Source organism: Epinephelus fuscoguttatus, linkage group LG3 (genome assembly GCF_011397635.1).
Source record: "Epinephelus fuscoguttatus linkage group LG3, E.fuscoguttatus.final_Chr_v1".
NCBI lineage: Eukaryota > Metazoa > Chordata > Actinopteri > Perciformes > Serranidae > Epinephelus > Epinephelus fuscoguttatus.
Window position 1 is genome coordinate 3,976,311 of NC_064754.1, and position 23,875 is coordinate 4,000,185.

Sequence of the window (23,875 nt, forward strand, 5' to 3'; positions counted from 1 at the left end):
CTGTTGTAACAATTAAGATATGAGGTGTTCATTGTTGAGCTTTAGGAGCCCCCAGACTAACTGTACCTCACCTGTTTCTAGTCTTTGTGCTCAGCTAAGTTAGCTTTAGGCTGCTAGTAGAGCTGCAACCAGTTATTATTCAACAAACAGAAAATTAATCAGCAACTATTCTGATACTCAATTTAACGTTTAAGTAATGTTCATGGCAAAAATATATTGCCAGCTTTTCGAATCTGAGGATTTGCTCCTTTCCTTGGTCTTACATTAGAGTAAATGTGATGTTTTTGAGTTTGGAAATGATGGCTGGACAAAACAACTCTGATGAATTCATCTCAGCTCTCACTGTTTTCTTATGTTTTGCAGGCCAAACAATTAATCCAGAAAATAATGTGACAAACATAATCAGTAGTTGCAGCCCTAGCTGTTGATGTACTGACTTAAGAGTTATTGATCTTCTCCATGACTCTTTGTAGGAAAGCGTATTTTATAAAACTTTTCTTTCAAATGTGATTTAACACGAGCAGCCACACAAGAAATAAAAAGTCTGAAATTGCCAAAAATGTCGATTTAAAATCAGCATGTGATCAGAGGAGTAACCAAGATTACCAGTATGATCAGACAGTCAAAGCTTTTGGTACATCAGTTTTTAATTCTCCGTCTTTTCAGTACCCAGCTGTTAGTACTGGAGTACTGGATTTCAGCCTGCTATAACATGATGAGTTGAGCTGGTTCACTGCAGATAAAGTTCATTAATGAGTTAACTGAACTTAATCTCATGATGTGAGGAACCTCGAGCCTCTCAGCACCCCGTCAGTCCTCTATTATGGGGTTGTTTGTCAGCTCCACTGAAGTGAAGAGCAGCGTGTCCGCTGATGATGCCACCAGCTTGGGGAAAAAAGTCTGTGCGGGCAGTCGGCTACTAAAGCTTCAGGCCTTGAACGTTCGTTCTCAGGTTCAACATCTGCTTCTCCTGTCGGACTTTTTCCTCCTTAAACGCCGTCTTGTTGGCTTTCTTCTCCATTCGCCGCTCCTATTCAAACACACAGAAGTAGAATTTTAACACATTATACTGAACAAATGTTTTCATGCAGGCTGAAGTGCCATCATGCAAGATCAGCAATCTACTGCTGTTGATGGGGGCAGCAGCAAAACGTATTTTAGCCACCTAAAAGCAGCAGTTTCTGACGGGGAACTGAAGCCCTTATCTATGCCTATCTAAAGCCACCAGACTCCTTTGACAAAAACAGTAACTTTCCAATCCGAAAGGGCTGTTCGATAGAAAGGTAAAGAAATAAAAATATTAAACATATACCATAAACCATTAAACTAGTAGATTTTTTTAGGTGGCTTAAATACATTTTGCTGCTGCTCCCGTCCACAGCAGAACATTGCTTAGCTTCCATGACAGTACCTCTGCTTCTCCAAACTGGGAGCGCTGTCAACCAACACCTACTTAATGTAATACACTGACTATGAGTAAGTTCCTCATACAACCCCACTTAAAAAAAGTCCTGACGTTTCCTGTAATCTTATGTTGACATCATTTCCTCCAATGTTGGAATTGTTTTTAATGCCTTTTCTTATCATGAGCAGATAACCTTATTAACTGTTGACGCCCTGCTTTCGGTAAATATTTGAATCCAGAAAAGTAAACACATTTGTGACAAGACGAGTTGAAACAGGGGACTACTTGCAATGACCCGTTGTGCAATGTTCTTAAAATCCTGCTAGTTCACACCAAGTGACCACCATGAGACGGCATATCATCTCTAGTCAACAACTCTCTGTGCTTCTGATCTGTAACGTTGACAGGAAGTGACCGCCATGAGACGGTGTATCATCTCTAGTCAACGACTCTCTGTGCTTCTGATCTGTAACGTTGACAGGAAGTGACCACCATGAGACGGCGTATCATCTCTAGTCAACAACTCTCTGTACTTCGTTCTGATTTGCAGCTTTTCAGACTTATTTTGTGGCTGAATATAATTTGTAGTTTCTTAAAATCTGAATGAGGATAGTGATAGTGAGATACTGGCTGCAGTGATGAAACAAAACCAGCATCAGATGGACTGTATTCATAATCAATACGCCACAATAATATTAACAACCAGTGCCAATTCATCAGTCAATGAGAATGTGTGTATGTGGGCGGGGCTTAAGCACATACAGCCAGCAGCAGCAGCGACCCACCATCCAACACCGGCACACATGATGGCTTCTCATTCAGAATGAAATAAATCTGAATGAAATCATTCGGAATTAAAGTCTTTCCAGATAGTTTACATTCGGAAATATTCATTCCAAATAAGGGTTTACATGGGAGATCAGTTCAATCGCCTTTATTCAGGTCCCCTCAAGGTTTGGGGCAAGGAAGGTTTCTGATTGGACAGGGGGCGGGTCGGATGTTACATGTTTACGTTTACTGGAAGAAAACACTGTAGTCCTCGCTCCGGATAACAAGATGCTTGACGACGCCGTTCTTAGTGCCTTTTACAGGCGTGTTTTGCTTATATTCTTGAAGCAGCAGTACGACAACAACCTTGTTCTGCTAATGCTTCGTCTGTTGAGGAGGAGAAGGGAGGTAGAAGGTGAAGAAGGGAGATGGAAAACCGTGCTTTGGCGAACCAGTTAGTGCAACGAGTCGCGCACACGCTATATACATCATCGCACCAGAAGGGCAAGGAAATGAGCATGCACAGAAAGACCGGAATGAACTTAAAGCGGAATGAGTGTATACAAGTGCGAGAAATTCTTTCCTTCAGAATTAGAAATGGAATATTCCAGCCCCTTACATCAGATTTTCAATCTCACTGGCCATTTTCATTTCGAATTAGGTGTTTACAAGATCACTTTTAACAGGAATGAACTTTCATTCCGAATGAAAAGGGAATTAAACTGTCCATGTGAGGACAGAGCACCCACTGCAGCACGCTAACACACCGTCTGCGGTCATTTTCACTTGACCAGCGGACTTCACTACAAGCCGACTGGTTGTTGAAACAGGTGACGTGCTTTAAAACCAGCTGCCGGTGATTTGACCAGCTGAGTTGCAGGTGACACCATCAGCCTTGAGTCGAGCTCAGACCGGCCAGTTCACACCGCTGCAGTGTTCTAAAATGATTTTGTCCTGTCACAAATCATTTCTCTGTAATGGGCTTTACTAAAGATTTAAATCTTAGAAACACAGTTTTACAGTTTCATGTTTTAAGGCTCAGTAACTTCCCGTAACAGCTGCTCGCTGTGGTTTTAATCAAACAGGAGAAAACAGTGTTGGGGACTATTTTCAGCAGCGGATGAATCCACATTTGGTGCTCCATTGAGTATTTGTGACAGCAGGACAGTGTATGTGGGGCTAAGGAAAAATGAACTACAGTGTGTGCGTTCACTGTGATGCAGGAACGTGTCACCCAGTGGCACAGTGTGGCGAGAAGATATGTCAGGCTTAGATATACACATTATACTTGTTAGTAGATACATTCAATGTTGGTTTGAGTCTTTTCATAAGATTTATGTGAGAAAAAATAATTAAAGGCCCTTATAAACTTCCTTTTCTTAACCAGCTTCTTATTAGAAGTGATCAGGTCTGACATGAACTTTACAGTTTCGATGACGTTACATGAGACATTTCTGCATTTGTATTTTTGCTTTGGAGTTGGTGAGGCTCAGTAAAAAAGCCGATTAGTGTCAATCAGGATTAACAAGATCTGAAACAAGATGTGATGACAGTTGTGGGATTGTTTTCCTCTGTTACCAGATCACTATCAAATCTGATCAAACCACACCTGCGTTGTCCTGATGAAGCAGATAGTGAGTTTTTAACTCTTGACGATTCTTCAGGATGTTTCATTATTCGTGACTTTTACTGCTTATTTAGTCATGGACGTGGCTCTTAGTTTATCTCTAACGCTATTTTAAAGGGTGGTAGACACTTGCATACGTCTCTTTCTTTCTCACCTTGCGTTCTTCCTTGATGGCCTGTTTCCTCGCCTTCCTCTCCTCTTTGCTCTCTTCCTTGTTGCGTTGCTGGGTGGAGACACGAGGCAGGTCCGAGTCGTTGATCCTCGTCATGCGCTCAGCCTGCTTGGCGGTCATGCCTTTTGCAGGGAGGACGTCCAGAGGGATACCCGTCTTGCTGGACACCCGGATCGGCTTTGTCTGTGGACAGAAGGAAGTCGGGAAAAAAAGGGTTGATTCAAGATTTGCAATATTAAAAATGTGGACTGGCTTCACTAATTTTCACAAAAAGAAATTAAAAAATGCCTCACAATTCAAATATAAGACTATTTAATGACTAGTATTTTGCACGTTTCATCCTTTCCATCTTAAACTCTGTAGTTCTTCATTATTTTACATATTTTTGAGTGTAAATTTCTATTTTGAATTTATCTAAATTCTTGTATGTGAAAACCTACTTGTGTATTTCCGTTTTCTGCTACTTTATATTTCTACTCCACAACATGTCAGAGGCAAGTATTGTGCTTTGTAGTTATTTTGCAGATTAAATTAAATATAAAATCAACAAATAAATGAAGATATATAATCATTAAATGTTAAGATAGCTCATATATATGTAGGGTATCATGATGGTAATTATGTAGTTTGATGCAAATAGTCTTGCACTTTTAAACGTAAGACTGTTACTTGTAACAGAGTATTTCTACAGTGTGGTATGAGTACTTTCACTTGAGCAAAAGATTTGAGTACTACTTCAACCACTAAACCTGATTCTGATTCTGAACAGTTGTTGGGTTCATCTTGACAACAGTATTATTAAAAAGGTAGCACTAATAAGTAAAATTATAAAGTCCATCTCTTTAATGTTCTCAAACTCCTTCAACAACTTTGAAAGAATTCATTTGAGATGTTTTCTTAATATCTTTTACAATGTGCTGAAAACATGCAGCTAATGGTTAAAATAAAGTGTGAAAATAAATATTGTTTTATTGCAGTTAACCCTGGCTGTCTTGAACTGGAATGTGCTTGTTGAAATTCCATAACATTCCAAAACTTTACAAACGTGCATGCAAAGAAATCAACACAGAAAGTCACAGGTGCTGTCTTAATAAATAGTATTTTATAAGTTATTAGGCTGATCAGTCATCTGGCATGCGTTACACTCTAACAGTTTACATATTATACCTTTACTCTCTATATGTGTCACATCTGATACTATTAAAATAATACAAAAGAAGGTGTTAGCGTACCTTTGGTGGGTCTTGAATGACTTTGGGTCTGTTGTATATGTTGGAATATGTGCCTGGAGAAAACATCAAAATAAGATTAACGCATATTATATCTACAGAATACAGACAAGTTATTACTCTCAGGTTCTCATGCTTCTCACCCCAAAATATTGTACATTAACACACTGGAATAAGGTCATTTCAGAACCTACAAAATTTGATTTTATTCTCTTAAAATCTGATCTGAAACATCTCATCTATGAAAGATACTGTAAAAACAAACACACATCATCTTTCAAACTTACAAAAAAAAATGTTTCAGAAGTGATACTGTATGACTATTTTCTCAACAAGAGAAATCTATAACACTCTATATTTGACTTTAATTTACTCTGGTCGAGAGCATTTAAGTCCTGGACTTAATACACACCACTTCTGACATCACAATACTTTTAACTGGTGCTTTATTACCGCAGGAGTTTCCGACATGGAGGCAAAATGACACCCATGGGTCCAACTGGTTGTGGTGCTTTTTCTTATCAACCCTTGACCAAATAAGCTTTACTGCATCACATGGAGGAGATAAAATTTTAACCTTTGGCTCCCTGTGAAACACTTAAAGGTCTCAGCCAACAGGTAAATACAGTGTACTATACTGTAACAATCAGAGCTGAGACAGAGTGTGGATTAGGGTTGGGTCGGTTCTCGGTAATACCAATTCGGTTCGGTACTTTTTTGAGACCGACCGGACCGCATACTCGGGCGGAACGTACGTGGAGCAGACTCTGCGGAGGACCGCCCGGTAAAAGTGGACGTCTGCAAGCCCTGTGCGCGCAAAGCACGACCGCACGGACTCCGCTTCGCGCACCAGTGTCACACAAATGACTGTTCGGCATGTATTTTTCACATCTTGGAGATTTTTCTCGGACATTTTTACACAGAGTCCGCTCCGCTTATAGTACGCCCGAGTCTGTGGGCACCTGTGTCTGCCTCTTCGCCAAGCGCACAGCGAGCAGGAGAGAGAGGGGAGTGGGGGTGGGGCGGGGACTGAGCTAGGGGGTGCGAGTGCGCATGCGCCGAGGCCTCTACTGTAGCCTGGAGTTTGTTTAATAGTGACGGAGAGTCGATAATGGCAGACATTTTAGTCTCAAAGAAATCAATGAATGCGCCACTATGGCAACACTTTGGCTTTGAGCCAGATGAAGGAGGCAACCCTTGTTTGCACTGATTGAGTAAGCTGCAAAATTTATTTGTAAGGAATAAAAGAAACAACTTGTTACTGTCACTCTGTTGTCCTAAGGTCGTTTTTTATTTTAAATGAGTCAATTGCGCCCCCAAGTGGCAAAAATCCGGTATTATCGACTTGATGCGTTTTTTTTCTTTTTTTTTTTTTTTTTACAAAAACCAGACCGTTTTTTCCCCTCATACCGACCCAACCCTAGTGTGGATCTTGGGAGTTTCATCACAGAAGACGTCCACACTGTCATTGAAAGTTGAGTGAGAATTATAGCGCTCAATAAACCCGACAATCCTCATTGTTATTGTTCATAAACCTTTCACTGTTCAACCTTTGACTGTTCTGGGGTGGTCTCTGGTGTGTCACAACTTCCTCCAAACTAATAATTTGTCACTGAATGTCACTGAGGAGAAATTTCCAGTTCTCAAATGGCTGCCAGATTTTGTCTTACTGTGATTAGCTCTGAGTTCTAAACATTTGGATCTAAACGTTGCATTGCATCTGCAAAGTGGAAATTAGACTTACTGATGATTGTTTCACAGTCCCACTTCTCTTCTGGAGCCTTGATAACAACCGTTTCCATCTCTTCTTCCTCCTCATCATCCTCATCCTCCTCCTTTAGGACAGGAAGTTCTTTGGGACCCAAATCATCAGGCCTCAGGGATCTAAAGCACAAACACAAGTTAGTCAGCCAGATGATTTACAGCAACAACAATGTGATGCAACAGTCACTGTCCACCAGATGATTTTAAGAAAACTTTCCATCACAACAAATGACTGAATCAGATGAAGAATAAACAAAGTGTACTCACTCCTTCTCTTTCTGTATGAAATAGTCTTTGATAACTTCTTCCAGGCGAGCGCTGTCTGGCTGGATGAAGCCCTCCAGCTCAGCGTTGTCCAGAGCGCCAATCTCATCGTCATCGAACTGCTCGTAAAACTAAAACAACACAGACAGAGGTGGTGTGTCACATCAACAGGCAGAGCACTGAAGATGTTAACAGAGAAACACATAAGGGAGTTTGGTCACCAGATTCAATATGGAGGACATGCCCAGTAGATTCTCTGCCCGCCTGAATCCAGCCAGGCTGTAACCTCTCATTATTGCCTCCGGGCTTGAATCAGGTCGGGATCTTGCCTATTTAGCGAGGTGCAATAAAATTGGCACATCTTATATGTAAATGGCAGGAACTTTATTAGACTACTGACACGTCATATAGTAATATAGTGGATGATAACAAGAGCAAGAGGGTCTGCAATGTGACTTGGTTGGTTGGCAGTATGGATGCGCGAGATTAGTTGTCTAAATGATTAAACATCCGCCCCCTCGCTAGTCGGCACCAAAAATATTATGTACAAGGCCGCTTAACTGTCATGCAGCCGCTCGCCACTAGTGGGTGCTACAGAGCCGTCAGACAGCACTCCCCCTCCCGCGGTAATGCTCCAGTAGACTGGAGGTTTAAATTGGAGCGATGTCCTCTCACAAAACCAGCGCGGTGTGGCAGCACTTTGATCTAGAACATGAATTCAGCAGCAGTGAATTTTTTTGTTGTTGTTATATATATGTTGTATATGTTATATTATTTGTTAACTTTAAGTGAGTTGTCAGATAATGTGCAGGTTCACATTCATACTGCACGCAGCAACATGCCTCTCATTTCAGCTGACATTTAATTATAATTTACATGTTGTTTTATTAACTTTAAAGTGAACTGATAATTTCTGTCAGATAATCTGCAAGGTTCAATATGCCCCACATTTCAGAGGCGGTTTATTTATTTTAGATGTTATTTTAATGGTTAACTTTTGACTGAGTTGCCGTCATGTTTACATTGATACCGCGCGGAGCAAAGTGTCTCGTACTTCAGCGGCATTTAAAATCCAACATGGTTGTTGAAGATTGTGATTAAAGGCTTCAAAGGGCTCTGAATGCACACAGTATTTTTTGGGACAATGTTTCAAATACTTAACAATAAATTGTGCAAAACTTTTGACTGTTTTCTGAGTGTTTTCCTTTTTTAAACTAGTTGACTAGTCTTAATTAAAATTTCCGTTTAGTCGACAGGGACATTAGTCGCCAGGAACATCCCTCGTTGGCAGATTTTCCTTCTGCCTCCCCAGCAGTGGGACAAATGTGTGTAACATGCAGCATAGAGCAGTGATTATAATGCTCGTGCAACATCGCCATGGTTTGCCTCGCGGCTAGACGTACCAAGGGGCACAGCCCGCTCTGCTGAACCTGTCGTGTGCAAGACAGACGACGAATACAAAGAAGAGAAGAAGGAGAAGTGGTGCAAGCAAACACATCAGCCCTTAGGTTGTAGTTAGTATATGCTCTGAAATCTAAAAATAGATTATATATGTCTTTTACAACAGAAATTTGGGTTTTAATAAGGCTCGGCCCAAAACTGCGGCCGTGGATCAGGCTCGGGATGGGCCTGATTTTTTAGGCCCGGTCAGGAGGGGTTTGCCATATTATCTCATTCCTGATAATAACGGTATCATTTTTAATATCATGTGAAAAATTCATATTGTGATACTCACGATGTTACCCACGGCAACAACAAGCATGGCTGAAAGCAAAATTACTGACTCTGCAGTGGTTTCAAAAAGAGGAGTGGTTTCAGTAGTGTGCAATACACTAACACTGTGGCGTCCTGAATGTTTTATCAACAGCCCAAGACTTCTCAGACTCTTTTAGAGACTTACCGCTCAGAGGGAACTCAGCCAAAAACCTCCATCTATGTGACAGTGTGGTATCATAACAGCCTGTCACAGGTTACAGCGTGATGATTAGAGGAGAAATGGCAGAGCATAAAGGTCCAGGTGGAAAAAAACCAACTCAATCATTTAGGATTTTACTAAAAGAAGGAAATCACCTGTTGATTTATATATATAGATCCCAGGGGACATTTTTTGTATTTGGGAGCTGTTTAAATGTGTAATTAGTGGTAGATTTGATTTTGTTGAACTATTAATATTGTAACAGAATCTGAATCTCACTCTGAGTTACTGTTGTTGTTCACAAACTAAAGAAATGAGAGATCATTTTTCTTTAGTTTTTACTGAAGATTTGAAGGAAAACTGTGAAACTATGTCACTGATTTTTTTTGCAAGTCTATGTTCTTAAATTAATAATATATATATATATATATATTTAATTATGTAATATTATTTTAGGGCTATATGTCGCACCCCTAATGACCAGAACTCTAATGCATACATATTTTCCCATGATACCACCCTCATCACCCCAGGTGGCAAAACAAATTGGTTATGGCAGCTGTGAATGGGCGGAGGTGTGATACCAGACAATAAAACATGAGCATATCTCACATATGGTCTTAAATTACATAGTTTTATCTTGCAAAACCACAGACGTGGTGGGTTTAAATAATACAACCTGTAGTACGTGTTATTTTATTCAGTACATTATGTGATTTAATATTGTGTCATTAGGTTTTGTTTTCTGAATTTATTGTGAGTCTGTTTGTGCAGCTGGTTGCACAACAGCTCTCATGTTTTTAATGTTTCCATGATGTGAATCCCTGACGGCTGATGCTGCTCTCTTGCAAGCAAGTTTGTCACTCAGAGGGAGTAACCATGGCAACTTCTGTGCACAGAGGCATCAGGTAATTAAGACAAAGAAGGCTGCACAGTGGTGCAGTGTTTTGCATGTTCTCCCTGTGTCAGTGTGGGTTTCCTCCAGGTGCTCCAGCTTCCTCCCACAGTCCAAAGACATGCAGGTTAACTGGTGACTCTAAATTGTCTGTAGGTGTGAATGTGAGCGTGAATGGTTGTCTGTCTCTATGTGTCAGCCCTGTGATAGTCTGGTGACCTGTCCAGGGTGAACCCTGCCTCTCACCCAGTGTCAGCTGGGATAGGCTCCAGGCCCTCGCGACCCCCCAACAAGATAAGCAGTTACGGAAAATGAAAATGAATGAATATTGACAAAGGCGCTCAAAGTGCAAAAAAATCATCATCTGATAAGTAACTAAAGCTGTCAGACAAATGTAGTGGAGTAGAAAGTAAAATATTTACCTCTGACATGTAGTGGAGTAGAAGTATGAAGTAGCATAAAGAACAAGTACCTTGAATTGGAACTTAATTACAGTACTTGAGTAAATGTACTTAGTTACATTCCCCCACTGTCTGACTGTGTATGAAAATGTGTTTAAAAAAACAAAAAAAACAAAGAGTAAGCCCTGACCTTTTCGAAGCGGTCATCGAGCAGGGTGAGCTGCTCGTTCCTCCTCATCACAGACGACGTCAGCGAGTACTCTGTGAATCGACTCCTCGTCTCCTCGTCCATAAACAGGAACTCTCGACCACGGCCTTCCATATCCTCATCGCCCGAAAACCCGCCCTCTGAGTCAAAGTCACCTTCCTCATCTGTGTCCTCCCACTCATCATCATCATCATCATCATCTTCTTCATCACCTCTGTCACACACACAGGAAATCACCAACCATCAAAAACATCAGAAAACTCTAACCACCACTTTTAAATAACAAGTTTAAAGAAATCATGCCATCAACCACTGAGGAATTACGATTTACAAATACTTGTCTGTCATTTCTTACTCTATGTCTGCTGCTCTGCTTGCAGAGTTTGCTTTGATGATGAAGTCATCATCCAGCAGGTTGTCAGGGTCGTCGTAGTTGAAATCGTCGTCAAGAGCAGCCACGATGTCGGGGTCCATGTCCAGCCGTGGTCCTGAGGGGAAACACACAAAACAATGAGGAAGAAGACACAAACAAGATCCCATCCGATTTTAAATCCAATAATTATTCAATTTTTACTGTGCTTAATCTGAACGATTATATTTACATTGCTCTACTTCTGAGACTACACAAGGTCTAGTCTCTACATACAGACTCTACATTCAGTGAATGTAGAGTCTGTAGGCAAACCCCGGAGATCTTGCCTCTGGAAGAAGAGCGGAAGAGCCCTGGTTTCCGGTTGTAGGCTGTTTGTAGTCTGTGTGATATTGACCAATCACGTTTGAGCCGGCTGCAGTTGTTGCCAGGTTAAATGGTCTGTGCTGTGAACTAACGAGGTGGAACATAATTGGCGTCACTGCAAACTCTGAATCCATCGCAATGGTTCAACATATTTACTTATATATAAACGGAAGTCGGAAACGGAAATTCGCCTCCTCCGCCCAAATCAAACCGGAATGCCAAAAAATCGGGGGTCTGCACCCAGAGGCTGTATCGCTGTCCGCCGGAAGTCAGACGCCGAATACAGCCGATGGGTTCCAAGCAGCAGAAGCTGAGCTGCTCCTTACCTGAGATAGGAGCAGCTTTGTTCAGAAGTCCCACCTCCTCCTCAAACTCTGAGGCAAACACTGACGAGGGCAAGTTGATGGTAGAGGCCTGTTCATCAAACAAGACAGAAATCATTCCAGATCATTACAATGTATGGATGAACATGAGCGACATCTGGAGATAACAGCAGCCGCCGTCTGACCATAAAACATAAAGACAGACATAAATGACATAAAAACTTGACGTTCACTTGACACAAAAAATCATCTCCTGTGAGCTTGACACATTTATTTTTAGATTCCATCAACAAACGCAGCTTCATAACCTGAAACACCAGAACTTTTCTTGTAAATTGTAAAATTGAGGTCAAAGTTCCTCAAACCCATTTCAGCTCTGGGAAAAACATTTCTAAATTCCATAATTTTTCAGGATTTTTAAGACTGAGGTCAACTCCGAGTCAACTTACAGGAATGGCCTTGTCTGTGTCTGTGTCACCCTCCTCCTCATCTTCCTCGTCTCCATCACGGAGATGAATCAGGCTCCTGTCAGCGTGTGAGGGGCCGGCTGCCACCAGCTCAGACGGGACCGACGCTTCCCTCAGGTGCTGTAGGTAGTCGTAGTCATCGTCGAAGAAAACTCCAAACTGCCTCTGCTCTTCGCGTCTCTTCTCTATGTCCGCCTAAAAAACATCAGAAACACAATAATGGTATCACATTATCTGACATTAATATTTCCAAAATGATGTGACACTGGTGTCACTTGTGTGGTCCAATTAAAGTGACTGCAGAATAAAAAAAAGGTAATAAAAAGGAAATAAAAAGGGTTTTTTTTCACTTGCCCGGTCGGGCAAGTTGGTCAGAGATCTACTTGCCCGAAGTCAGTTTTTACTTGCCCTATAAAAATTGTTTAATTTAAGTGGCTATCAAATAACAAAGACTGCAGTTATTTTTATGTTATGTAATCTTTATTCACACTGTATTTATTAATTAAAACAACATATGTCATGTATTGTAGCTTAATTCCTACACAAAAATGACAGTGTCAGGGCTTAAAGTGAAAAATTTATCAATTGTTCTCCGTCTATAATTTTGCGCCCTACTTGAGCCATGCCCACCTCTATTTATTTTTCACCCCTCTCTCCAGTTCTGCTGTATTAACACCGGGTTTAATATATTTTGCTTCCATCTCTCTGCCCTGCCCTACTCTACTTCAACGCTACTTAGCTCTCTCTCTACTCTACCAGTAGACTACCACATCCACCTGTTGCACAAAACGCACACAGCAGTGTTTCCCCTAGGATGGAGTTGTAGCGGAGGTGAAGCACACGCATGAAAAATAATTTTCAAATGCGTGAAACTTTTTTGTATGCTTGCAAAGCACAGCCTGCTGGGATGTTTCTGTATATCTACTGGCACCAGAAGGGCTATTTAGGACTAAGTACATACAGTACATGTGTGCACAGTATGAGCAGGTGAAATGTGTGTCTAGCTTACATATGAGGTGTCTCAGGATTTAGGAACATACAATTGTATTGAATATAATAAAAGTAAAAAGTCACTTGACGTGCTGCTGTTTTGTGCTATGACCTATTTAAGTGTTGGAAGTTGTTATTTACGTGACAACGCCTGAACGCAACACAAGCTCAGCATGAGTGTCGTGCTGAGCTGCTGTGTGAGCAGCGTGTTTGTCTGTGCCTAACAGCAGTCTGTTGGTTATTTACACACTGTCCATTTCAATAATTTTGTCAGCTGACAAACTGCACCGGGCTCGGGTCAGGTTTGGTCAGGAAAATGTGGCCCGAGCCGCTCTAGCGTGCTCACCTGTGTGTGTGGCGGAAATTGTTAACACGTGACCATGTAGAGACAGAAATGACACGATGACATAACATCATAAATAGTATATTGTTATGTTATTACATGAAGCATCAGTCGTGCAAAATAACATCAATGGGGGCTGTGGGCAGGACATTGTTACACAGCTGTGCCTGTGACTTCAGGCAGAGAGACCGCTGCATCAGAGCACGTTTTAAAATACATTTATTTTATCAATTAGTTATTAACTTTTACTATTTTTAGCAACTTGCCCGATTGGGCAAGTGAGTTGTTAGTTTACATGCCCGACCTTGAGTTTTACTTGCCCCGGGCAATCGGGCAATCCTTATTGTTGAGCCCTGAAGAGGAAAAGGTTATGAACCACAGACGACAAATCATGTCTGTACCTTGGCGGCAGGCAGGAGGACGTGTTGTGGGGCTTTCTCATCTGCAGCCAGCGGGTCCCTCTGACTCCTGTGGACGAGGTGAAAGGTCACAGCCTTCTTCTTTTCAATGAACGACTTCTTCTTTCGATGAGGCTGGAAGACACAAACACAGCAGTGAATGGTTGCGATCGCTGGTGATGGTACAACAGTAAAGTCTTTGAGGTTTAATCCCCAAAGACAACAGCATTATTTCCCTCTCACAAGTGCCCACGAGCAAAGAGAGAGCTAACAGATGCAGTGGGGCTTCTCAGCAGTTTGATAGTACATGTTCTTGCTGAGGATGGCAGTAATTTTTACTAACAACCTTCATTTTGGGCTGGCCTGGGTGCAATAATGAGGCATTAAGTGAAATATCATGAATATAATCATCACCTGGATTAACAATGCACACCTACACTTACCTACACCTTACAGCTCACATGGTACATATCTATTTACAACCCAGCAGGATTGTTGCTACTTGTTAGTATTTATTATCCCCACTGCGTATATTGTAAATACTTTGGCTTATACCTCACTGATATTTTTATATTTGAAGTATTTTTCTCTGCACCTTTTCCTACTTTGTATTGCAAAATGCTGCCCAGCAATTTCCCTCTGGATAAATACATTTCTTTTTATCTTATCTGTGTTTTGAAATTGAATCGTTGCTCATGTTATTAAAGGTCCAGTGTGTAGGGTTTAGGAGGATATACTGGCAGAAATGGAGTATTATATAGTAAGTTCATTTTCTTTAATGTATAATAACCCCCAAATAAAAGTCGTTGTGTGTTTGTTATGATATAATGAGCTGTTAATGTCTACATAGGGAGCAGGACCTCTCCCACGGAGTCCGCCATGTTGCACTGCCATGTTTCTACAGTAGCCATAAATGGACAAACCAAACACTGTCTCAAGATAGTGCCATTTGCATTTATGCGTCGGCCACAGTAGCTAGCAGCCTCTCCACCAAAATATCAATCTTTTTTTTTATGTGTAATTGTTTCATTCAGTGTTTTTTCCGGATGAAATCACCTAGGCTCTGCTCTCACCACTAGATGCAACTAAATCCCCCTAAATCTCAGAATAGAATAGAGAATAGAAGAGAAAGAACTTTTTTTTTTATCTCTGAAGGGAAATTCAACTGTCCAGCAGTTTATAAAAAGTTTATATAAGTTTATAAAAAACAACAAACACATTTCCCCTCATCAACAACACAGTGATATTAAAATAGACATAAAATAAAATAAATTAAAATAATGTATAAATGGAAATTAGGAATCAAATTACAAATTAAAATTAAATTAAAATGTAGTTAGTGCCTGATGTGATGTGTGTGTGTGTGTGTGTGTGTGTGTGTGTGTGTGACTGGATTCAGGAGGTGTTTAACAGTCTTACACTCTGTCCCTTTAAGAATTCACTTAAATTCTTGTATGGGCATCTGTGTATCCCCAAATATCCCAACAAGTTGCCTTTCAATCTTTGTCTTACATGAACCAAAATAACTTTAACACTTGTCAAACGACAGGCTATGTAATGTAAAATAACTTTAGGCTCTTCTGAGTGTCTGGTAATAATTTTTCAAACATGTCCCTTCCACTGTAGAGAAAAGGACAGCTGAGTTATCTAGCTACAAACACAACAACGAAAGTGGGCTACAACTCTCTGAATATAACTATGTAACTACAATACAAAAGGCGGTTGTTTAACGGCGTTGTTTTTCACCAGCACAGTGTTTTCTGGTGGATGCACACCAGTGACGTTAGCATCTGTTAGCTAACAAGGTTAGCTTTAGTTAGCAAAGTCAGCTCACCATTTTGTGACGGGATTTCTGTCGGTTTTCTTTTCAACTGGTCCGGTTTAAAGATGCTCTAACCCCAAACTACGGGTAGCTGTTAACACAAATAACCGTTTAAATGCAGAAGCTGTTATCAGTGTTGTTGTTTATCCACGTTGGATTCTTCTTCACCATGCTGCGGCTGCCATTACTGGAAAGAACCATCATGAGGAACAACGGGGGAGTTGAAAGCGATGTTAATATGATTTAATATGATGAGCTCGCGATATAAATTTGGGTTCTTTTTAGTGATTTATAAATTTATCAAAAATCGAAACACGTGTTTGTAATACTAAAGTCAGTTGTGTCGTTGTAGAATGTGGTTATATTCCCTCTACAATACGCATTGGTGGTACAGTCCAGAGTCTGTGTGTAATGCAAGTTGGAGAACCAGTTTATGAGCGCATTACCGCCACCTGCCGGACTGGGAGGGCAGCAGCGGGCTGACAGCTGCTGGGAAGAAACGAAAAATAATCAGTTTTATTTATTTATTTATTTATTGAAGTAACAGAAGAATATTAACATTATATACAGAGAGAACTCATATACACAGAGAAAAATCACAGAAAAAATAAAAATAAAGTAATATAAATTAACTTAGGTTAGCAAACTCTGTCTTCATTTAAAACCTTTTTCAAAACATGCTTTTACAGTAAGTATTTACGGTAAATCTATTGTGTGACTAGTTTTATTCCTTCTTTTATCAGTTTCATTATTTATTTATTTTTATCACCCACTGATTTATCTGGTCAGAGTGTGAAATAATACGAAGAAATAATTAGACATCATGAATTCAATAAATGATAGTTTCCTTTTTCAGTTGTCTAAAGACAACAAGCTCTTTTATAACTGTATATCTGTACACTACTGCGATATCTGAAGGAGTACTGCGGCAATGTTTTGTTTTGTAAAAAGCAAATAATAATTTGTTTAATTTAAAGAGATTAAATTGTGATGGCAACTTTACACTGTTGTGTAGTTTAATCCACAGCAATGCATCATATTCTGTGAAATGATCATATGTTTGTTTTTATAAATCTATAGATCACTCTGCTAATCATTCACTCGTGCCTTCTTATGTGATTTTACTTGCTGTACAACCAATTGACCTGCAGTGACAAAATAAAGTTGCAGCTGTAGCATGGCTGTCCTGTGAGAGCAAGGTATCTCTAAAAAGTCAGCTTTTCATGGTGTCAGAGAAACAGCCCTGTTTTCAGCTTTGTGAAGGAAATGCAGTTTCCTTTCTCACAAAAAGAGTCACACTCTAACCGAACCGCAGTCAGAGATTAGAGATCACCTGAATAAATAAATAAAACAGTTTATCCCACAGAGTGAACTGTTACATCACGACCCTGAGCTACCTGGCTGCCTCACTGGGGGCGGTGTGGAGCTCACCTGAAGAACAACACCTCTGTGACCCTCAGCATGACCACGGGCCATGACGGACCACCGAGGCCTCGGAGTTGTTGTTGTTGTTGTGTTTTGTTTTGTTTTGTTTTAGCTTCATGTAACGTTATATTTCCGGCAGACATCTTGGGGTAAGTCAGCTTACAACTTTATATCTTTTCTTGTCATGTCAGACGCTCCTCGTGCCAACAGTATCAATGTTTTTAGGAGTTTGACGTGATTTGCGTCACCGCTGTGATTTTAGCCTCGCACGTGTGTTTGTTGTTTTCACTAAACATGTTGACGACAAGCTTGTGCAAATTTAAAAAAAAGTACTTTTGTGTGGGCGAATCCTTCATATAACCGTGCAATTTCCCGTGTTAAACGTGTTAATGCGCAGCTGCATTTCCGTCATAGTAAAGTTGTTATACAAAGCAAATTACCGCCTGTTTTTCGTGGTGTTGTAGGTTAAAATGGCGACTTGTATACCTTTACACCTTCACTTGTGTAGGAAAAGTTTAAAGTTAACATACTGTCAAACACGATAATAAAAGTTTTATTCATGTTAACTTGAAAAAAGGGTTTTTTAACAGCTGCTGCAGAGGCTGCTGTTGTGTTGATTATCCAGCAGGTGGCGCTACAGCCCAGTTTATCTTCGCGAAAATAGTTTGGGTTCTTATTTGTGTAGTGGAGTAGATTTATAAAGTGACGTTAAGTGAAAATACACATGCAAAATTGAACTGTTGACTCGAGTCACATGACTTGGACTTGATTCAGACTTGGGTTACAAATTTGTCCTGACTCAGCTGTTAACTCTGTTCATCCCCATTAAGTCATCAGTCCACAGACCCACTTTGTTTGATCCAGCACCAGTGAAGTTGCAGGAGAGATACTAATAATCATACATAATACATAATAATAAAACTCAAATTTGCCACTCAAAAATATTAAATTAAAGATCAATGAGTTTTAACAAATAAAGTTTCCCAGATTTTTTTTAAGATAGATATTGATTGCACTGTGCTGTTTTATGTTTTATGACGAATCGTTTTTGTTGGCTTTACTCCTGATGCTTGCATATTTTTAGGTAGTAATTTCTGTAAAAGCAACTCCATGTAATACTCCCTAGAATTATGTAAAACTCAATTTACTGTAAAGGGATGAAAAGCCTCTAAAATGTTTTTATATTAGATGTGATTTTTAATGGTGCAATCACTGCCCTCATTTTAGCAAACTGTGTTTATTTTCCTATGTACCGACATTCTGTTTAGGTCCAACCCATCTGTGTTATACTCGAAATATATATATTGGAGTTTGTGGGGCTGCTGAGTCAGTTAATGCTAATACAGGTCATTCCATTACTTAACTTGGGACTTGAGGGCAAAGACTTGACATTTAACTGTGACTTGCAAAACAATGACCTGGTCCCACCTCTGGCTTCAGTGTAAGCACATTAAAACATATATTTTTGACTCTTTGCTTTCAGTGTGTTCAGCACTTGTTCATGTCCTGCCTGTAGTTACGGCTCCATTTGTTTTTGAAAACAATGACACTGTTTCATATAAAGCACATGTTGTCACACGCAGAGGACTCTGTCGTGATCAGGTCATGATCAGTATTTTCACTGTTAACATTACTTAAAAGCAGACACTTTTTTAAAATTCATATAACTTAGTTATAACTGTGTTTCATCCGTTTTGAATTCCTATTGGATTAAAAGGCACCACGTGACCCGGAAGAGCAAATGAGCCACATTTGTACTGTTATTTCATACAAAGCACATTTTATCCTCCGCAGAGGACTCTGTTATGATCAGTCTTTTAACTGTTAACATTATCTAAAGAACAGACACAGTTTTATTACTGTAACCTTGTTATAACTGTGTTTCTCCCGTTTTGAGATCCTATTGGATTATAAGGCGCCACGTGACCCGGAAGAGTCAGTGAGCCACGTTTGCCGCATTCGTTTCTTTAAGATTAAATACTTTGCAGAGATCTGTCGCGTTTTCTTTGACTGTCGATCGTCGTGTTTTCCTCTGATTTCTCGGACCGTCCTGAAACTGTAATTTATGTATTTTGTCAGACCCGTCATTGAGAACAGCTACGCGGCGAATGACGCCCTCACTTCCGACCCATTGACGGTATCGCTTCTCGGCCTTTTGGCTAAGATCAAGTGTAGTATCTGTTCTTATCAGTTTAATATCTGATACGTCCCCTACCCGGGGACCATATATTAAATTGATTTTTGGAGCAGGGAGATGGAATAGGGGCTTGCTCCGTCCACTCCGCGCATCGACCTGGTATTGCAGTACTTCCAGGAACGGTGCACCCCCCCTGAACATGTTAAAGATTAAATCATAATAAGAACATCTGTGTTAAACTATCGTCCGTGATGTGTCCGTTTAGATTGTGTTGTGTCGACATTTAGATTCAAGAACATGTCCTGATGATCTTTTACATTCTTTATGTTGTTTTGGTGCATTTTCACTTTTTTTCCAGTGTCTATAAATCTGGTTTAAAACCACCCACGCGTCGCAGCGATGCCGCCTCGACATGTTTTGGATCATGGGTCTTTTTTCGAGTGCCTCTGGGTCAAAAATAAACAAGTAAAAGACACAATATAAGTTTTTGGGAGCATGGAGTTGGAGAAAAGATATTCTTTTTGGTTTAACTTTATGTACTGGTCCAATGAACATACTTGCGTTTCCTTTGGACACCCTGAGGGAGATGGGTTTTATAGCTGGTCCCAGAAATTGAACATGGTAGGCAAAAAATTATCTGTTTGGAAAACTAGGAGGTTGATATACATAGGCAAAACAATGGCCATTAAATCTGACATTTTACCTGCATTGCTACATTTAGCTTACATTTATCCAATGCCTTTTTCACTACGTAAGTCATTGACAGAGACAATCTTTCAGTTTTTCTGGTGTGGCTATGAGTATATAAAAAGAGAGAGAATCTATCAGAGTGTAGAAGATGGTGGAAGGAATCTCCCCAACATCCCTTTAAAATTGGATGTTTTGTTTTTTTGTCATATATGTCATTTATTATCCTGTGATTACATGCATAAATGTCAGGTTTTCTTAAAGTTCTGGCTTACAATCCCTTTCCGCTTTATTACTCAGTGGGACAACAGCATGCCCAAAGCCGAAGTTATGCCCGAGTATTTCTGTTATATAGTGAAATGGTTTAAAAAAAACGCAGAATGTCAAAGTAAAGATAATGTCAGAAACCACAGAATCCTTTATCAAAAGTTAATTGAAAAGTCATGCCATACTGATATCCACACTACACATATTGATTGGATGAAAGCTCAACTAAAAGGATTAGAGAACAGGTTAAAAGACTTCAATTGGTTAGTATTGCATAAAAAACTTCCAGTCCGGTCTATATTATACAGACATAAATTAACCAAAAATAAAGATTGCCCAAGACCTGAATGCAATGCTGAAGAAACAATATGTCATGTTCTATGGGAATGTCCTTTTGCTGACTCAGTTTGGAAAAGGTTACATTGCCTATTTCCAGCCCTTTTTTCAATTGATTATGATATTGTGAGACGTTTTGAGTTCAAAAAAGGAGTTAAGACCCAACTACTACCATTAGTTATATTAATTTCTTTAACAAAAGTGAAGTTATGGAACGTTAGACAATCCGTCATTAACAACACCACTGAATGGACGGTCTGTGGAGTTGTGAAATGCATTGAATTGGAGATTCAAAAAATGTGTTCTTTTGAAGTCCAGAAATGGGGATGGGATTCAATTAAAGATAGATGGAAAGTGTTATTTTTGGAAGAACCTAAAATTATTATGTAGAGATGTGGGAATGTTTGGGTCCTTAGCTCCTTTCTTGTCATGAAAGAGACATTGAATTTAAGTGTTTGGCACTGATTACATGAGTAAGAAAGCAGTGGGATACTTTGTTGTTTTTGTTGACGGGATTTCCTTCTGTTAATTTTTGTTTTATTTATCCTAATCCCAATTATTATTTTTATTATTATTTTCTTATCGAGTGACTAACCAATTCCATGTGTTGTGTCTTATATTGTACCTTGGTTAAATAAAGTTTTAAAAAAAAAAAAAAAAAAATCTGTTCTTATCAGTTTAATATCTGATACGTCCCCTACCCGGGGACCATATATTAAATTGATTTTTGGAACAGGGAGATGGAATAGGGGCTTGCTCCGTCCACTCCACGCATCGACCTGGTATTGCAGTACTTCCAGGAACGGTGCACCCCCCTGAACATGTGGAAAATTAAGTTATAATAAGAACATCTGTGTTAAACTATCGGCCGTGATGTGTCCGTTTGGATTGTGTTGTGTTGACATTTAGATTTAAGAACATGTCCTGATGTTCTTTTACATTCTTTATGTTGTTTCGGTGCATTTTCATTTTTTCCCAGTGTCTATAAATCTGGTTTAAAACCACCCACGCGCCGCAGCGATGCCGCCTCGACATGTTTTATAAACCATTATGTATCTTATGACCCGTGTATGACAGAGAAACGAGCTTTAAACTGTCTGAACCACGGGAGTCCCGGCTTTCCGAGGCACTTTGAATGTTGCATGTACGACGATTGAGGGCCCTTCCCCAAACCGCCCCTGCTCCCTCTCCCCACATGACGTTTTTATTTATCTATGAATTTACAAAAATACAAGATACAAAATCTCGTAGAGGTAAATATTATCCTCCGCAGAGGACTCTCTCATGATCAGTCCTTTAACTGTTAACATTATCTAAAGAACAGACACCGTTTTATTACTGTAACCTTGTTATAACTGTGTTTCTCCCGTTTTGAGATCCTATTGGATTATAAGGCGCCACGTGACCCGGAAGAGTCAGTGAGACACGTTTGCCGCATTCGTTTCTTTAAGATTAAATACTTTGCATAGATCTGTCGCGTTTTCTTTGACTGTCGATCGTCGTGTTTTACTCTGATTTCTCGGACCGTCCTGAAACTGTAATTTTAGTATTTTGTCAGACCCGTCATTGAGAACAGCTACGCGGCGAATGACGCCCTCACTTCTAACTCAAAGAAAGTATCGCTTCTCGGCCTTTTGGCTAAGATCAAGTGTAGTATCTGTTCTTATCAGTTTAATATCTGATACGTCCCCTACCCGGGGACCATATATTAAATTGATTTTTGGAGCAGGGAGATGGAGTAGGGGCTTGCTCCGTCCACTCCACGCATCGACCTGGTATTGCAGTACTTCCAGGAACGGTGCACCCCCCTGAATATGGTAAAGATTAAAGCAGTGTTACTGATAGAGTCTGTGCAAATCCAGCATTCGTGATGTGTGGGTATGGATTGTGTTGTGTCGTCAGTATGGAGGACGTATTACATTCTTTATTTTGTTTTGATGCATTCATTTTTTCCCCAGTGTCTATAAATCTGGTTTACAGTTTTTTACAGTTGTTTACGCACTAAAATGAAAATTTTCACACAGTTAACAGCTCTTTACACTCAAGAAGCAAAACACCTGTCCATAGTTGCACAACAATAAGCACAGACTCAGCTTCACACTTTTTGCAAAACATTACACACAGTGATTTGCACAACTCTACACGCATTATCACACCTTAGACACAGATAAGGATTGTGAGGTTACTTCCTTCTCATTACAAAGCCCCGGCTTGCCAACGACCACACTAATGAAGGAATCGGATAATCACATCCACCTGGTGTGGAAGCACGCAGGTGCTTACTGTAAACCAAGTGGACCACATGCAGCACATTGTCGTTTGGGACAATGCATCTTTCCATCGATCTGCTCTGGTCCACAACTGGTTCCATGAGCACCCTGAATTTGCAGTCTTATACTGTACCTTCCACCATGCTCCCCATTCCTAAACCCGATAGAGGAATTTTTATTTGTCTACACTTTACAGTAGTAAGAAAAACTACTTTTGTTCTGATTTTCATTGTCGATCTGTTACTGTAACTGAGTGTGGTAAGAAATAAATATTTTCAGTCTGCAGCAGCCTGCAATCAGTGTTGTGTTTGTTGTATTTGTGTACTTTCTCTGTATACCTCAAAGTAATCATGAAGAATGTTGTGGGTTTGACAATATCTTTTTGTCATCTAAATGATCCCTTACATAAAAATGTCTGGCAAAAAAGTCTAGCACTAGACCAGCTATTTCCTAAAATAGGGGTTTTTACAAATGTATTTTGTATTGATCACTGTAGTGTGTAACTGACTGCAATAGTGTCTGATCATCTGAAGACTGTGTTAGTGAGATGAAAACAAAACAGCATTTTTATAAATATGTAAATATGTTTTGACTGAAGTGTGTCATTTTGCAAACAATCTAGGAGTTATGCAAATTGAGTGTGGTGTTTGGATAACTGTGTGAATATTTTGAAAAAAGGAGCCCTGTTTTCAAAATTGCGTGTAAACAATTGAGAAAAACTGTAAAACCACCCACGCGTCGCATCGATGCCACCTCGACATGTTTTATAAACCATTATGTAACTTATGACCCGTTTATGACAGAGAGGCGAGCTTCTTTATCACGGGAGTCCCGGCTTTCCGAGGCACATTGAATGTTGCATATACTACGTTGAAGGGCCCTTACCCAAACCGCCCCTGCATCCTCTCCCCCACTGCTGAGGGCCCCACATGACGTTTTGATTTATTTATTTACTTTTCTATGAATTTACAGAAATAAAAGATACAAAATCTCGTAGAGGTAAATATTATCACCCGCAGAAAGCAG

The 23,875-nt window shown here is 40.0% G+C and overlaps 1 protein-coding gene and 3 non-coding genes across 4 annotated transcripts; 3 read left to right on the top strand and 1 right to left on the bottom strand.

The window, feature by feature from the left end:
• Nucleotides 1–629: 629 nt before the first annotated feature.
• ltv1 (LTV1 ribosome biogenesis factor) lies at nucleotides 630–15,931 on the bottom strand. The gene is made up of 11 exons (XM_049571022.1): nucleotides 15,740–15,931; nucleotides 13,909–14,040; nucleotides 12,157–12,369; nucleotides 11,711–11,798; nucleotides 11,004–11,136; nucleotides 10,631–10,862; nucleotides 7,233–7,360; nucleotides 6,946–7,085; nucleotides 5,205–5,257; nucleotides 3,955–4,155; nucleotides 630–1,030 (listed from the first exon to the last, which is right to left on the bottom strand). Exons 1-11 carry the CDS (start codon nucleotides 15,740–15,742, stop codon nucleotides 920–922), a joined length of 1,434 nt encoding a protein of 477 aa, XP_049426979.1. The 5' UTR covers nucleotides 15,743–15,931; the 3' UTR covers nucleotides 630–919.
• Nucleotides 15,932–19,291: 3,360 nt separating this feature from the next.
• LOC125886654 (U2 spliceosomal RNA) lies at nucleotides 19,292–19,482 on the top strand. The gene has a single exon (XR_007449067.1). It is a non-coding gene; the product is annotated as a U2 spliceosomal RNA (small nuclear RNA).
• A 1,731-nt stretch (nucleotides 19,483–21,213) lies between these two features.
• Nucleotides 21,214–21,395, top strand: LOC125886655 (U2 spliceosomal RNA). Its single transcript, XR_007449068.1, has one exon. It is a non-coding gene; the product is annotated as a U2 spliceosomal RNA (small nuclear RNA).
• Nucleotides 21,396–22,197: 802 nt separating this feature from the next.
• On the top strand, nucleotides 22,198–22,388 carry LOC125886653 (U2 spliceosomal RNA). Its single transcript, XR_007449066.1, has one exon. It is a non-coding gene; the product is annotated as a U2 spliceosomal RNA (small nuclear RNA).
• The last annotated feature ends 1,487 nt before the right edge of the window (nucleotides 22,389–23,875 follow it).